The sequence below is a fragment of the Sus scrofa genome, chromosome 7 (genome assembly GCF_000003025.6).
Source record: "Sus scrofa isolate TJ Tabasco breed Duroc chromosome 7, Sscrofa11.1, whole genome shotgun sequence".
Taxonomy (NCBI): domain Eukaryota; kingdom Metazoa; phylum Chordata; class Mammalia; order Artiodactyla; family Suidae; genus Sus; species Sus scrofa.
The window spans coordinates 211,565-226,480 of NC_010449.5; the positions used below are offsets into that span (position 1 = coordinate 211,565).

Consider the following 14,916-nt stretch of genomic DNA (forward strand, 5'->3'; position numbering starts at 1 on the left):
CTCGACAGCTATGCTGCCTTTCAGTACATGCTGCCTCAATGCACACTTCTAGTTCATGCAGTAACTCACTCAAGGTATCTTCTAGAAGTGGAAGTGCTGAGTCAAAGGGTGAGGGTTTTGATCGATTCTGCCAACCTGTCACTGAAAACGCCATTCAGAATTAAACCCTGCTTCTTCATGCCTTTGTACACTAACGTGGATTCTCTAATCGCTGTAACTGACAACAGCCACAGTGTCAGCTCGTCAACTCTAACGACGACGACAACATTCTCCATTAGAGCACTAGAGGAGAAGTTTAAGCACAATGCCAAGGTCCACGGAAGTCCACTCTAACTCCACTCTAATTCCCTGCAGAGAGAATGCAGGGCACACAGGTCAGCCCTTCAGCCCACCCAGACCTGCACCAGGGACTCCAGCTTCCTCCGAGCACCTCCTGCCGCACCTTCCAAACGCAGGCGCATCTCAAGGCGCCCTCCGCATGCTGTTTTGAAGCATGACACCCAGTCAGTACTATAAGAGACCTAGCTTGGAAACTCAGGAGATACTACCTACTTTAGAAACCACACTTCCTGTTTTTAACCCTATGCCCTAAATCAGTTACCAGTCCTAGTCTACAGATAAAAATAGATCGAAAAATACTATAAATATCCCACAATGTACTTTTTTCTGGTCAAACTGAAACACTACATGAAAGAACTTTGGGGTATTTTTTTTTTCAAGTAAATTATATATTCAAACAGTGCGAAGGCACATTATCAAAACTACAGCCTATTAAAAAAAAAAAAAAAAGGGCAACCAGAAGCTGTACCAACGCTGCAGAAGAGTAAAAGACCTGAACGTTCCGCAGCAAGAGCAGCTTGTGCTGGAACAGAGACAGGGCTCTGGGTCCAGGTCGTCGTGTTTTCATTCACTCTTTCTTCAGTGAAGGACTTTTCCTAAAGTGATAAATGACTTTTGACACGCAGGGGACTTTTAAATGAAGCCCTGGGTGGAAAGGATATTTTCCTATGTGGTACAGGAATAACTTGCCTCTAACAAGTTTTCTATTTTTTTCCAGGATCCTTTTTGTGTTTAACTGAAACATCTTCTACATTTTAAATATGAATAGGAAATCTCTTCCTATGAAAATAGAAAATAAAATATCACCAGCAGTGAACATAACAGCAAAGTTATTTCATGGCTTATTTTTTCCGTTTGTAAGAAAAGATTTACATTCATAAGAGTTTGGCCTTCATAAACTTCACAAATGGCTTTGAAGATTTCAATTTGGGCAAGAGATTCACAACCTCTCCTGTTTCAAAGTTGGACACGATAAACAGTCTGTTCACTACGCTACAACCCGACGTGGGACCGCCGAGTCAACATCCCAAAGTGACACGCTGAATTTCAGACCCAAAGGTATACATTTAATTAATTAAATTAACAGAACTCAAATTCATTTGTTTCAATTTTGTCTTTTGGCAGGAAAAGAACTGTTTTCATTAGAAGGCAACGGCAATTAGAAAAGTGAAAGTGACGAGAAGCTAGACCTCCCTGTGTATGCAAATGTGCCGCTCACCCGGGCGACGACACCTGAGCAGAGCACTTCGCAAAGCTCGGCAGCAGCTTCTACTTTCTAGGAGGCTTTTTATCCCCCCAACAGGAGTGGCTGCAATGAAATCAAACTAATAATCGCTTAGGAGCATACACTGTGGCTCTGGAGCCCGGCCGCCTGGACAAGGTCTGCGGCCCCACGACCCAGCCCGAGGCCCTTGGCTGAAGGACGGACATGCACGGCCGCGGCAGGGGGAGCGGGATGCAGGCCCTGGCCCAGAGCATCCCCGCATCCCCACGGCCGCAGCAGGACGTCCCACTCTCAGGACGAGGGTCCACCCACAGGGTAAGACATGCGATCCAATACCATGCATTTCTGCTGTCAAACCGAAGACAGACCTTGGAATCAAAAACCGTGCAGTTATGCGAGAGCCGAGAGTTCACCTGGAGTTGAGTCTCATTTATGTAAAGGAATCTTTTTAATTGGCTGTGACCAGGGAACCACAGGGTAGGCTGGCACCTGTCGGGCAGTGGGGATGCAGCCTGGTGGCAGCAGGTGGAAGGGGCAGAGACCCCAGCCTGCAGGGACAGAGGCTCCTTTCAGTGACAGGATTTTGTTTCTCTGACTCTTTGAAACGAAACCTTCACTCCAGTACCTGAACTCTAAGTCTTTTCTCTTGAGACCTGTACTGACAGTCGCTCAGCTGAGCTATTCTGCCTTCAACAACAACGCTGCTTTTATCACTTTACTGAGTTTGTTGCTTAGGGTCTGATAACAGTTTGGTGCAGACTTTTTTTCAAATGGCCGCACCTGCAGTACACGGAAGTTCCCGGGCCAGGGATTGAGTGCGAGCTGCAGCTTCAACCTCCGCCGCAGCTTTAAACCACTGTGTCAGGCCAAGGATTAAACCCAGGCCTCCGCAGCAAGCTGAGCCACTGCAGTCGGAGCCTTAACCCAACATGCCACAGCAGGAACTCCAGGTTCTTTATCCCAAAATGAATGCAGCCCTTCACCCTTGCTGGTGTCTTGGTCACGCGTGGCAGTAAACCTCACACCTTGGCCGCGCTGTGCAATGACCCCGCATCAGCCGCGGCTGGCCCGGGAGAGACGAGCTGGGCACACGCTGCCCTGCCACCAGCCCTGCTCGACACCCCAGTGCAGGCGGTCGCAGGAGGAAAGACGTGTTTCAGACCGAGGAAGGAGAAGAGGGCCTTTCAGTGCAATCACTCACGCGTTTGGGTACTGCCACCCCTCTGGTCTGACCCATTTCCTTGCCCCACGCGCTCCTCCTCAGGAGGGAAGGTGCAGCTGGAGTGTGGAGCCAGAACAGGGCTGGAGGCAGAAGTTCTACTGCTCTGAACAAGCCACAGACTTTCCCCACTCTCCAAGCTTAAAAACTCTGCCAGGTGGGGAAATAACGTCTGCGTGGGACGGGGCTGCGGGGAGGGGCCAGGAGGACAGTGTGCAGCCGTCCTCTCTGCTGAACCTGGGAGAGTCCAAACCAAAGCTGTGGTTCCGAGGAGGCAGTGGGGTCTCGAGGTCCAAGGTCAACTTAGGAAGATGGCAGCCCGGGGCCTTGCCGGCTGAGCTGAGGGGCAGTGGGGTTACTGGCTGGCTTGCGGCAGAACAGAGGGGTGGGCGCAGCTGTCAGCTCACCGTGTGGGGACCTCGGGCCGCCACCTGCCCAGGCTGCACCCTGCGGTGGAGACAGAAGGGGGCAGACCCCCCAGGCCCTTTAGATCTCCTCCCCCAGAACCTTCTGAAGACAAACACTTGTAAATCCAGAGTGAACAGTACCCTGTAGACAAGACCACAAGGAATCACGAGCCGCCGGGTGCAGGGAGGCGGGCCAAAACGGCGGGGCACGGTCGTGGGCGCATCCCCTCGCTGTTTCCCACGGCGCACACGGCTGCAAGGTGTGTCAGTGAGTTTTAGAAAAAGACTAGGTCATAATTAGATAAAATCAGGTGAAGTGAGGGAAGAATCCCTAACGCGTTCCCCCGGAACCTCGAAGAGCCGCAGCCCCAGAACCACAGAAGGCGGGCAGCCGTCCTGACGCCCCGCTGGCCGGAGGGGCCTTTAGGAGGCACACGGCCTGGCCTGCCCTGCCCGCTGCCCGGAGCCGCAGCTGACCCGAACAAGGGATGGCACTGCTGGAACAGGAGCAGCCACCAGGGAAGGCAGTGCCCGTCCAAGCAAACAACGGACTTTCTGAGCCGGTGTGAGAGGGAGAGAGACGGCAGCCAGCGAGGGGCCTGGGGAAGAGCAAGGGGCAAGGGGGTGTCCCCGGCATTTCCCTCCTTGGACGGCCGGCCCATCCGAGAGGCTCCTCCAGCGGAGCGGGAGCCGTCTGTCACTGACACTCATTAAGCCCACTCAAGCCACAGGATGCGGAGATGATGAGAAAACCCAAACACACTGAGAAAAGTGAGGGAACCGGCCCATTTGGAAAACTCTAAGAGAAAAACCAAGCACGTATCCTGCCTTTTCTGTACGAACTGTACTTCAGAGTAACCAAATAGCCGATGCAAAATTTTTTAAAATTTCCTGTTCCAGCTAACAATCATTAGCTTGCAACCCCTAAGGAAACAATAGATCGTGGCAACAATTACCAGTGGTGCTGAAACGATTATATGAACAGTTTATGACAAAGCTTTCAAGGGTGTGGCAAGCTGACATCACATGAGTCCCGTTTTCAATCTTAACATCACCAGCAAGGAGACAGCCAAACACAATGAGCTCCTGGCGGCAGAGAACAATGCAAACAAAATCAAGCCTGAAACCAATGACAGCTCTGTCACAAGCCCAGGAGCAGGGAAACGGGTCCGAGGACACCACGAGGAGACACGGGAACACGGACCCACCAGACTCCCCAACACAGAAGCTGAAGCGGGGACCCCAGAGAGGGAAACTCCGCAGACATGCGAGGAAAAGCAACGCCGGGGCCTTGGCAGGATCCTGACCTGAACAAACTGTCCAAAAAGCTTTTACGAGAATTTGAACAATGACTGGACAGGGGCACGACCAATGAATGAGTCACCTTTTCCAGATCTGATGATGGCACGGAGGTTATGCTGTTGAAGACAGCAGCCCTGAGCCGATCTGCGCACGGATGGACTGATCGCTTGCCTGGGGTCCACTTCGAAGGGCTCCACCCCGGAGGAGGGCAAGGCTGGCCCCTCGGTCGGGAGGCTGCGTTTCACCGCTCTAGTTGGATAAACGGCTAAGAAAGGCCAAGATAAGTCTGAAAGACGTCCTCTACACGAGAGCACATGAGTTCGCCCTGACGCCAAGTGGCTCTCAGTTTAATACACAATAGACACTCCAGCAGATAAGACACGCAATGAAGCAAGTATGAGGGCCACGGGCCATCTCTGGACTAACGACCTTCACGGCAGAGAGGGTCCGAGCCAGAACTCAGCTTTATTGGGAAATGCTTGGCAGACAAACTGTGACTAAATGTCCAAAGCCTGAAACAAATGCTTTTGCACCACTGCCGCTAGTGCACTGCACTGCTGATAAAAAAGGGGAACCTGTTTGGGAAAAACGTGAGGTTAAATAATGAAAGTCTGGCTTAAAAAAAAGACGACTGACCAGGATTACCCTCCTTTGAACAAACGTGAAACTGCTTTTCTGTTATCAGCAGATCACTGTAAGTTTATTACAATCCACCTGACAACACTTCTTTTTTTTTTTTTTTTTGTCTTTTTGCTATTTCTTGGACCGCTCCCGCGGCACATGGAGGTTCCCAGGCTAGGGGTCCAATCGGAGCTGTAGCTGCCAGCCTACACCAGAGCCACAGCAACGCGGGATCCGAGCCGCGTCTGCAACCTACACCACAGCTCACGGCAACGCCGGATCGTTAACCCACTGAGCAAGGGCAGGGACCGAACCCGCAACCTCATGGTTCCTAGTCGGATTCGTTAACCACTGCACCACGACGGGAACTCCTGACAACACTTCTTAATGAAATTAAGAATCACAGTCCAAGGAACTGATGACCTTATTCTGAGTTCGGTACCAGGAAAGACCACAGACTCCAGCGTCTCTCTCAAGTGGCATCCGTTTTGACCAGAAGCAGAAGCAACGAGGCTCCAAACTACCTCACGACTAGGCTGCGGGACCCTGTGGAAGACGGGCACGCGACGGCAGCCGTGTCACCGGGCGCTGCCACCCGCGTTCCGCACTCAGCCGAGAGAAGAGACTTGAAGAGTGTCCAACAGATACCCCCGTGGAGCGTGGAGCCAACGGCGCCCTCGGAACCCTGCACGGCTCAGGCTGCAGTGTGATTCTGGAAAAGGAGAAGGACGCCCAGAGACCTGGGTGTTGCATCTGTTTATTACAGCCCATGATTTTGCAGTGGGCGTTCACGTGCTACTTTTGGTAAATGTTTTCTAACTTCACCAACCCCAATATCCTCTATCTAACATTAATTGGGTCAAAGAGAACGCAACCTAGCATTTCTGTTCGTCTGAAAACTGAACTGCAAACTGGCCTTTACTTGCTGGTGCTCTCCCTGCAACCCCAGGCCCGGCTGGCTTAGGCCACACTGTTTCTCATTCATCAGCCAGCTCCGGGGCGACCCTGTGATGGGGGGTTTTCTAGGCACTGGGACGCTGATGGCTACAGACACAGAGGTGGCCACGGCTCGGGCGCACGCACGGCCTCTGGGGTGTGGGGCCAGGCTGGGAGCGGGTGCGGAGGGAGGGCTCGTGCGGGGAAAGGCGAGGATGGGGGCGCTGATGGCGGGGTCACCCCAGCAAAGCGGAAGCTGGCTGCGGGGGCACACGCCTCAGAGCCCTGCGACTCTCCAGACCATCTTTGTAGCGGCCCCTTGAGCTGCCAGCCAAGGTGTCTGATTTGTGAAAGGAATTAGTACGCTGCTTCCTGAAGGGAAAAGGCATGTGCCCAGCCTCCGGGTTTCCAAGGGGCTCCCGGCCGTAGGACAGCCCTGGGGCGCCTCTGGTCTCCTGCCGGGCGGGCTCTGTGGCCGCAGCCTCTGCCCGGCAAGGTCTCCCTCGGGCTGTGGCCTCCAGCACCGGCTTTCTCCCCTGCTGGCTCTGTCTGCTCTGGATGGGTCTGAAGAGTGGGCGGAGAAGAAGGCCATCGGTCACTGTGTCCCAGGCCCAAAGGCTCAAGGGTCGAGTTTCTTCCTCTCCCTTCTCCCGGCTCCTCTCCAGGACTGGACCCCAGCCCTCATCCACGAGGGTCGTCCAGAGGACACGCCCAAGAAATCTCAGAGGAAGACTTTCCCTGTGGTGGTTAAGGAGTAACAACCGATGAGAAGGATGTTTAAACAGAGGCGCTGACTTCAGGGTGCAAGTGGCGGGCGGCCCGGCCCCTGCCTCCGCATGCTCCAGGCCAAGGCAGACGCGAGGAGCTCGCTGCAACACCAAGACCCAGCTATAGAATCACAGGTGTATCAGGAGCAAGGTGCTGGGAGAAACCCTACAAGAACCAGTCAAGACATTCCACACATGGCAGTGAAAACAGATCTGCCTCAGGTAACTGCAAAGAGATGATGACAATTTCAGAGAAAATAACCGATGACTCCATGGTTTTCCCACCCGCCCCTCAACTCATTGGATTTTAACTTTAAAGGGTTAAAAAAAATACCTCAAGGGCTCCAAATGATAGAGTTTTTTAAAAAATAAATGGATATATAACCGTAAGAGAATAATAAACCTGTCTTGGCTTTTTTTCTGGCCACCTAACGCTGTGACACTTTTCATCAAAACACCTGCCTCCAGTAACAACAGAGAAGCACCCACCCCGGAGCCCCCAGAGGAACGACCTGGCTCCTCCCAACCCCCGCCTCCCCCCGCGGCAGCCCTGCGAGCAGGACACGCCTCTTCTGACCCTGGGCACGCGCACACGCACACACGCTCACTCACACCCCATGCTCAGCTTATGTAAACTTCAAACCTGGAGCCAGGAACAACCTGGGACACGTGCAGGGCCACGAAGGACGCGAGAGACCTGACAACAGGGGCTGAATTTGAGAAGGAAACGCAAGTGCCTTCTCTCTGCACATGGCAGGAAGATTCCAGACTCAGAGTAATTTCAGGGTTCCAGACACACGTATTTGCACATCTGTAAATCCAGACTGTTTCCACTGGACAACGCACGTGTTACCTTCTTTGGCCAGAGTGCAAAGTACGGTCAGGTCCTTCGAAGTCTCGCTGCTGTGACTGGAACGCAGCGCTGCCGATTCCTTCAGGAGAATGTCCTGCTTCCGATGGAAAACGCCCGCACGGCCCACAGAGCTGGTATCTGGTGGGAGTACGTGTGCGGAGGGTACACAGCTCTCAGAAGCAGACACTGCAGACCAAACCCTTTCCCACAAACTGCAGATGACAACGACGATGTGGGAGAGAGGCCCCGAGGGGAAGGTGAGCAGAAGGGGGACCTGACTGGCGGGTTTGTGTCTGTATCCGCAGCAAAGCAAAAGCTGTAGATGCCACGTGAAAAGAAAACGTCGCCCCTTTGGAGGCAGCAGGCATGGGAGGGGCCGGCAAAGAGCGGGCAGACAAAGGGCCGACGGGTCGGGCCGGGAGGCACCCGAGAAGCAGCAGCCGAGGCGTGGCTGCAGTGGCTGCCCAGCGGCCACCGAGGCGGGGCCACCGGTGACCCGCAGACGTCCGCGGCCGCGAGAGTCTGGTCTTGCCTGACCACCTGCCTCCTTGGGTGATGTCCTGGCCACGCCTCCAACACACACGACTGAGCAGTGACGGGCCCCGAGGCACAGGATCTGAACTCATCGGCTTTTCCCTAGAATTTCTAAACATACATAACAGACTCAGTTCCTTCTCTAGAAAGCAGCTTTAAACACTTAATTTTACATCTGTTCTTCTCCTAGGAAAAAACCTAGACACGCGCGGTGCTGGCGGGGCTCCGAAAGGGCCTGGCTGGTGGCTCCCCACGCGGGAACGCGTCTTCCGCGCTCAGCCGTCCCACTCGCGGGTCACCACAAAGGAAACCGTGCGCTCCGCTCCGACCCCGCGCCGGCAGTCCCGCAACAGGACGCTCCCACGGCCCCCAAGAGCCCCTCGCGCCTCCGGGTCGGCCACCCCCAGGACCCGTGGCAGGTCCCTGGACTGCCCTCCGACACAGTCCCAGATCCCAGCCTCCTTCTGCGCCCGGCTTCCTCTGACGGGATGGCTCTCAGATCCCTGTGCACTGCCAGGTGTCCCATCAAGGTCACCCGGCATCCGCTGCAGGGACAGACCCGCCGCGACGCCCCACGTCCCCCTTGGGTGCCCGCCTCCCTGCCCACTTCTGGATCCGATGCATAAACTGCATAAACTGCGGCGATGGTGTGGACACGTTGGCCTGGCTGCCCTCTCTCATGTCTCCTGGCGGTGGCAGCGGTGGGTCTCGGGGGATGGGGGACTCTGGCGAACTTCACAGGAAGCTGTGTGGGTACAGGTCAGGCCCTGCGTCCTCAGGCGGAGCTGCGCGGCAGGCGTGAGGCGGCCCCTCACTGTGGCTTCACCTCGCCTTGCGGGCGGGCGGCCGGCTGTGAAACACCTGCCCTGGCACGTCTGTGAGACGTCCACTTCCTGCTCGGCTCCAGGCCACGCCTCTGCTCCAGCGGCTAAGAAGGCCTGGACTCCAGTACTGTGAGGGCGCCAATTCCCCTGCTCTTCTTCAAGGCTGGTGTGGCCGTTGCAGGGCCTTCCCCTTCTCCAAATACATCTTAGAACCATCTTCCAGTTTCTACCAAAAAGCTTCCTGGGGTTCCGACCGGGAAGGTGCCAAACCTACAGGTGGATCTGGGAGCATTGACTTCTTAACCATCCTGAGACGTCCCGCAGAACAGGTGGATGGCAACCCTCCCCTGTCTCGGGCTTTCTCTGGTTTCATTCAGCAGTGATTTCTCGTCCTCAGGGAGGAGGCCTTAAGTGTTTTTGCTCAATTTAGTCCCAACCTGACAAGGTGACGTGCTGATGCTGCTGCACGTGGAAAAGTCTGCTTTTGATTTCCGTTGGCGTCGTTGTACACAGTCGTATTTAAATGCAATCCATTCCTGTATACTGATCCCATATCCCACTATCTCAATAACTGCATCCTTTCTTTTTTTTTTTTAGGGCTCACCCGTGGCATATGGAAGTTCCCACGCTAGGGGTTGAATCCCAGCCGTAGCTGTGGGCCTCCACCATAGCCACATCTACACAGGATCCAAGGCACGCCCACGGCTTACACGACAGCTCACGGCAAAACCAGATCCTTAGCCCACTGAGCAAGGCCAGGGATCGAACCTGCAACCTCATGGATGCTAGTTGGGTTCGTTAACCACTGAGCCAGAAGGGTACTCCTTGATAATTCAATCTTAATCACTCATTAATTAGAGCAGTTTTGTAGATTCCTTAGAATGTTCTACACACATAGTGACATAGTCTTGGAAGGCAAATGCCTTTACTCAGTCTTTCTCTCGCCACCCTTCTTTTTCTTGCTTTACTGTAACAGCTGGGACCTCCAGGGGAGGACGAGCATCATCCGAGGACACTTGCTGCAGAGTTTCTGTCACGCTTTTGATCAGGGGTGGGAATCTTCCTTGTTTCTAGCTGGCTAAGGGTTTATCAGGAACGGACACCCAATTTTGCTGCAGCTGCTTTACTGCATCTCTGGTGATCATACTGTTTTTCTTTTTCAGGCTGACGACACAGCGACTGTTTCCAAGTGTTTCACTAACCGAGACTGAGACAGACCCTGCGTGGCCATAACGTTACACCAATAACACTGCTTTACTTGGGTTGTGGAAAAAAGTAATTTTTTTCCCTCCAATGTTCATGGGGGACCCTGGTCTGTGACTTTGGAAGGCCTTGGTCTGGGCTTGGATCTGGGCTTCTGCAGGCTTCACCAAATGAGACTGGACATGTTTCCTTCTCCTATATTTTCTAATAAAGTTTGCGCAAAATTGGTATTACTTTTTTCCTCGAACGTTTCATAGCATTTACCAGCAGAACCATCTGGAATTGGAGTTTTCTACCAAAAAAGGTTTTGATTATGAATCCAATTAAACGGTAGGAATTTTCTCATATCTAGCAACTGATTATCGTTTTAAAAAGTAAAACCCAAACACCGAGTTCACGGTTTCTTCCTCTGAGGCCCGCTCCGCCTGCTGCTGTCGCTGCCTCTGGCCGTGCCGGGCTGCAGGCTGGGCGCCGGCGAGTCTTGTCCTGCCAAGGGCCGGGCGTCTCCTCCACTGTCTGCCTTCCAAGACTCCCCAAAGCCGGAGACAGCTGTTTTCCGCACTCCGCGCAGTGGACCGTTTTCACCTGCGGAGAGTTAGCCTGACACAAGCACGCCCACCACCGCAGGAACCCAGAATTCCCCTGGAGGCGGTTTTCCGGGGCTGCGGCGGCTCGCTGGGCTCTGTCAGCGATGTGTCCGCACGGTCCCATCACAGGCTCGCTCAAAGGCCAGGGGAAGCCCTCAGCCGAGACAGAGCCAGACAGGCTGCCTTCACCAGGTTTGCCTTCATAAGCTCGGCTCAAGCAGTTTTCACTCCTCCATTTCCAAAGGGCTAGCAAAACGCTGCGCACTGCTTTTGGACATTCTCTAGCAACAACCAGAGCCTGCCTCTAGCCTGACGCTGAGCCCTTACTCCAGCCATGAGCGCTCCAAAGCCCATCCGGAGACGCTGTGAAACGGCAGCTCAAGTCTAGACTGGCCTGCGCCCCGTGGACGGTCAGGTCCAGGAGCTTTCCTGCGAGGGTGAGTGTTGCGGGCTCCGGTTTTCAGAACTCTGCAGACTCCACGGAGAGATATAAATGTCTTCTTAGAAATAAAAATGAGAGCGCGGGGAATGTATTTTCCTGCCAGCCATGTGCATGGCACTCCATCTCATCCAGAGCAGGGGCACGAGGCGCTCCGTGAGAATGACATTCTTTCTTTAACCCTTAGCTAACGAGCCCTTAGGTCATCTTTTAGATGTTGCTCATTTAAACAGTGATTCAGTAAACATTACAGTACACACTTCTTTGCTTGTATGCTATTTTTCTTACGATAAATCCTTAGAATTTCTAAGCAAACTATATACACGTATATACTGTAATGTTGGTACTTCTTGTGTGTGTGTGTAGTTGTGCCAATTTACACTCTAAGAAAGAAGACGTGACAGTTCATGTCTCAGTACCGCTGCCAAAAAGCAGGTGTGACCATTAAGCTTACTAACACTGGCAGATCTGGAGAGTTTTTGAAAATGACAGCTTAGGAGTTCCCACTGTGGCACAATGGGGTCAGCAGCATCTCTGCAGCCCTGGGATACAGGTTCAACCCCTGGCCTGGCACAATGGGTCAGAGGAGCTGACGTTGCCACAGCTGCAGCATACGTTGCAACTATGCCTTGGATCCGATCCTGGACTGGAATTTCCATATGACTTGGGACGGCCAAAAGCAAAAAGCAAAAAGCAAAAAAAAAAAAGCCTTAACGCTATTTTTATTTGCATTCTTTGGAATTGTGGAGTTTTAGCATCTTTTTGTACTTCACGTTTGTTTTAGTTCTTTTATGAGTTCTACTACCCGAGCCTACTTCTCTACCAGGGAATCTTTTTCTTCGTTCCTTCCAGAGAGACGCCACCAGCCACCTGTCTGACAATCACCTTAGCTGCTCGCAGCCAGGACGCCAACTCACCACCACACACAGACACAGCAACACGCATGTGCGTGCTGACGTGTGTGCAGTAATGGCCGTGTGCGCGTAAGTGCATGACACAACATGCACAACTTCTTTTTAAGGGCCCACGAACACTTTAATGATCCACTTTCTCAAAGGGCAACATCAGGCTCTGAGGTCCACAGGTTTCCATCTTCTGAAAATCAGAAAAAGGTATCACTTCCCTTATCTGCAGTCTTCTACTCTTTTCTTATTCTCTAGAAAGGCCAACCTGACCTGAGCTTTGAATTACTTCAACTTACGAGATGCAAGAAATAACTATGCAGTGGCTCTTACTGAGTTCAGACGCTGAAACGTCTGAAAGGTCGCTTCTGAAAGGCAGAGATCCTAAAATAAAACTGAAATTCTCGAGCAGAACAAACAGACTAAAGACGAGCTGTGTGCTCGCCCGTCTCGGTCACAGAATTCCGCTTCCTCTCGCCTGTGACGCGGCAGCCGAGGCACCTAACGCTCTTGCTCACAGATGACGTGAGCCCTGAGGATCGGACACGTCACTGCTGGAAATCACTCTACTCTGGGCTGCACACGCAGGCGTGTCGTCCGTGACCCGGTGTCTGCGATTTCCGCGACTGCAGTGAGTGCAAATGCGCTCCGAGTCAGGGGTCAGTTAAGGACTTTACCTATTTAAATAGGGTTAATGTTCAATTCACTTATTAAGTATCTTTAAGGACTATATGTACCTTGAGATGCCTTTTACATAGAAAACTACTATTTAAGTGAACATTTAAAGAAAGATTATTTTTCTTATTGAATGCGAACTTCCATGTGTATCTATAACTAGAGACTAAGTATTTTCAATTTAGCTAAAACTTACCAAACGCAAATACTTGGAGCTCTTAGTAACTGCAGATAACAGAGCAATTACACAGTCCGTTAAATGACTCAGAACTGGCCACAGTAGCCTTCCCTGACACACACAAATAAAGAGGTGACAACAGTGTAAATATCCAACTGTCAGGTTAAAAAAGCACAGCTATGGCTTTAACGAATATCTCTTCTTGAATCATGAAATTAATCAACTGGATTTTTTTTAAAATTACTATGCTCAGTACCAGAAAGTAAATTTACTGCCAACTACAGCAATAAATAATCAGTACCTATATGATGCGCAAAATTCAGTTTTGAAGATGAAAATTCTAAAGATAATACTAAGGGTGTTAGTTGAAATTATTTTGGAAGATTAAAGTCAAACTGTTTTGGCTGTTCACTTTACGCGAGGTCTCAACTTCAGTCATTTTTAAACAAACGAAAAATCACTATATGAGTATGTGAGACTCAGGTTCAGTTGCGGATCACAGAGCCAAACTGCACCAGCACACAACTAAATACATTCGATAAAAATGAAACCGACCCCAACACTTTCTGAGAGGTTTTGGAATCGGAGAAACAGTCCGTGCATCGTTGACAGGCAGTGGAGCGTGCACGTGCTCAGAAGGGATGCTGGGACCTCAAAGAAAAGAGCCACAAGCCCGGGAACCCCATCTTGTGTCATCACTGCAGGGCTCTGCCCGCCACCACCGGCTGTGGGCTGGGGAGAGGGAGGTGGCGTCACAGAGGCAAGACCTGGGCTGGACACATGTGAGATCCCCACCTGGGGGCAGCAGCCCGAGATCTCGAGAGCCTGGCACTGCCCTCCCACACCTCCTCCCACAGAGGACCTAGCAAAACTCACCTAAACTAGCCCTGACCAGCACGGCAAAGGCATGCAGAACTGCCCACGTCCCAGCCGTCCCCACACGTGTGTTTTCATTCAAATGCAATGGCGCAAGATCCAGGACTTGTGCAAAACTTCCACAGGCTGAAACATTTAGCTGAGCTCGACAGCCGGGAACACCCACTGTGTCCTGTTCATTAAAAAGGAACAGGAAGAAAACGGGATCGACTAGAACATCGTCCTGGAAAAAAACTGAGAAAAATCCCTGCAAAACCAGAGCAAGGAGTTGGGAGGCAGCAAACCAAGGTGTGACCTGCACATTTACTAAGGCTGGAACCCAGGAGCCCCCAGCCCAGTCTCAGCAAGGCACAGAGACGCCACGTGCAGAAGGCAGAGACGGGGCGGGAGGGGCCAGAGGCGGCAGGGTCCGCATAGCAGGAAGGTCCTGACCGCCTGGAGGCAGCGAGGCAGAGCCTGGGACAGCCCGGCAGGAACAAGCCTCCCAGGGTGGGTTTTCGCCTGAGGGGGAAGGGGTGGCCCCAGGACTTTACACAGGGGAGTGACAGGCCCAAGCTGAGCTTTAGAAAGATGGGCTTTGCCAACAGGCAGGGGGGCAGGGGCCAAGGGGACACTGGAAGGATCCTGGTAAGAAAGAGGTTTGGGGGCAGGACTAGGGGACAGAGGAGCAGGGACAGGCACGGCAGCACCAGGGCCGATCTGAGGGGTAGCAGGCGCCTGCGCGGGAGGCAGCAGCACTGAAGCTCAGAACAGAGGTCCGGCTGCAGACGCGGACCCAGGAGGCACCAGGCTTAGCAGGGGAAGGACGCAGGGGATCACCAACCAGCACCGGGACCGTCCATCCGGGGAGGGCTCCGGAGGTGGAATCGGGGGGTGCCGAGACCCTGGGGGGCACGAGGAACAGCCCAGATGACTTTTTCAAGCTGGGCTGTGAGAAGAGCGAGGAGGACTGTGTCGCAGTTAGGGGTGACAGAGCTGGGGTGCAGGCCTGATGGCCTAGCTACCCCGCCCTGCACCTCCAGAGGTGGT

The 14,916-nt window shown here is 52.9% G+C and overlaps 1 protein-coding gene across 16 annotated transcripts in view; it reads right to left on the bottom strand.

The window, feature by feature from the left end:
- EXOC2 (exocyst complex component 2) overlaps positions 1-14,916 on the bottom strand; it is a 146,392-nt gene that overhangs the window by 16,486 nt on the left and 114,990 nt on the right. For 2 of the 16 annotated variants that reach the window (XM_021100100.1, XM_021100099.1), the window contains one exon: positions 5,245-7,807. The exons of the other annotated variants lie outside the window; for them this stretch is intronic. In XM_021100100.1, coding sequence (XP_020955759.1) covers positions 7,587-7,807 — 221 coding nt within the window. In that variant the 3' untranslated portion in view covers positions 5,245-7,586. Of the gene's footprint in view, positions 1-5,244; positions 7,808-14,916 lie in introns of those variants that run through there. 16 annotated transcript variants of the gene reach the window in all.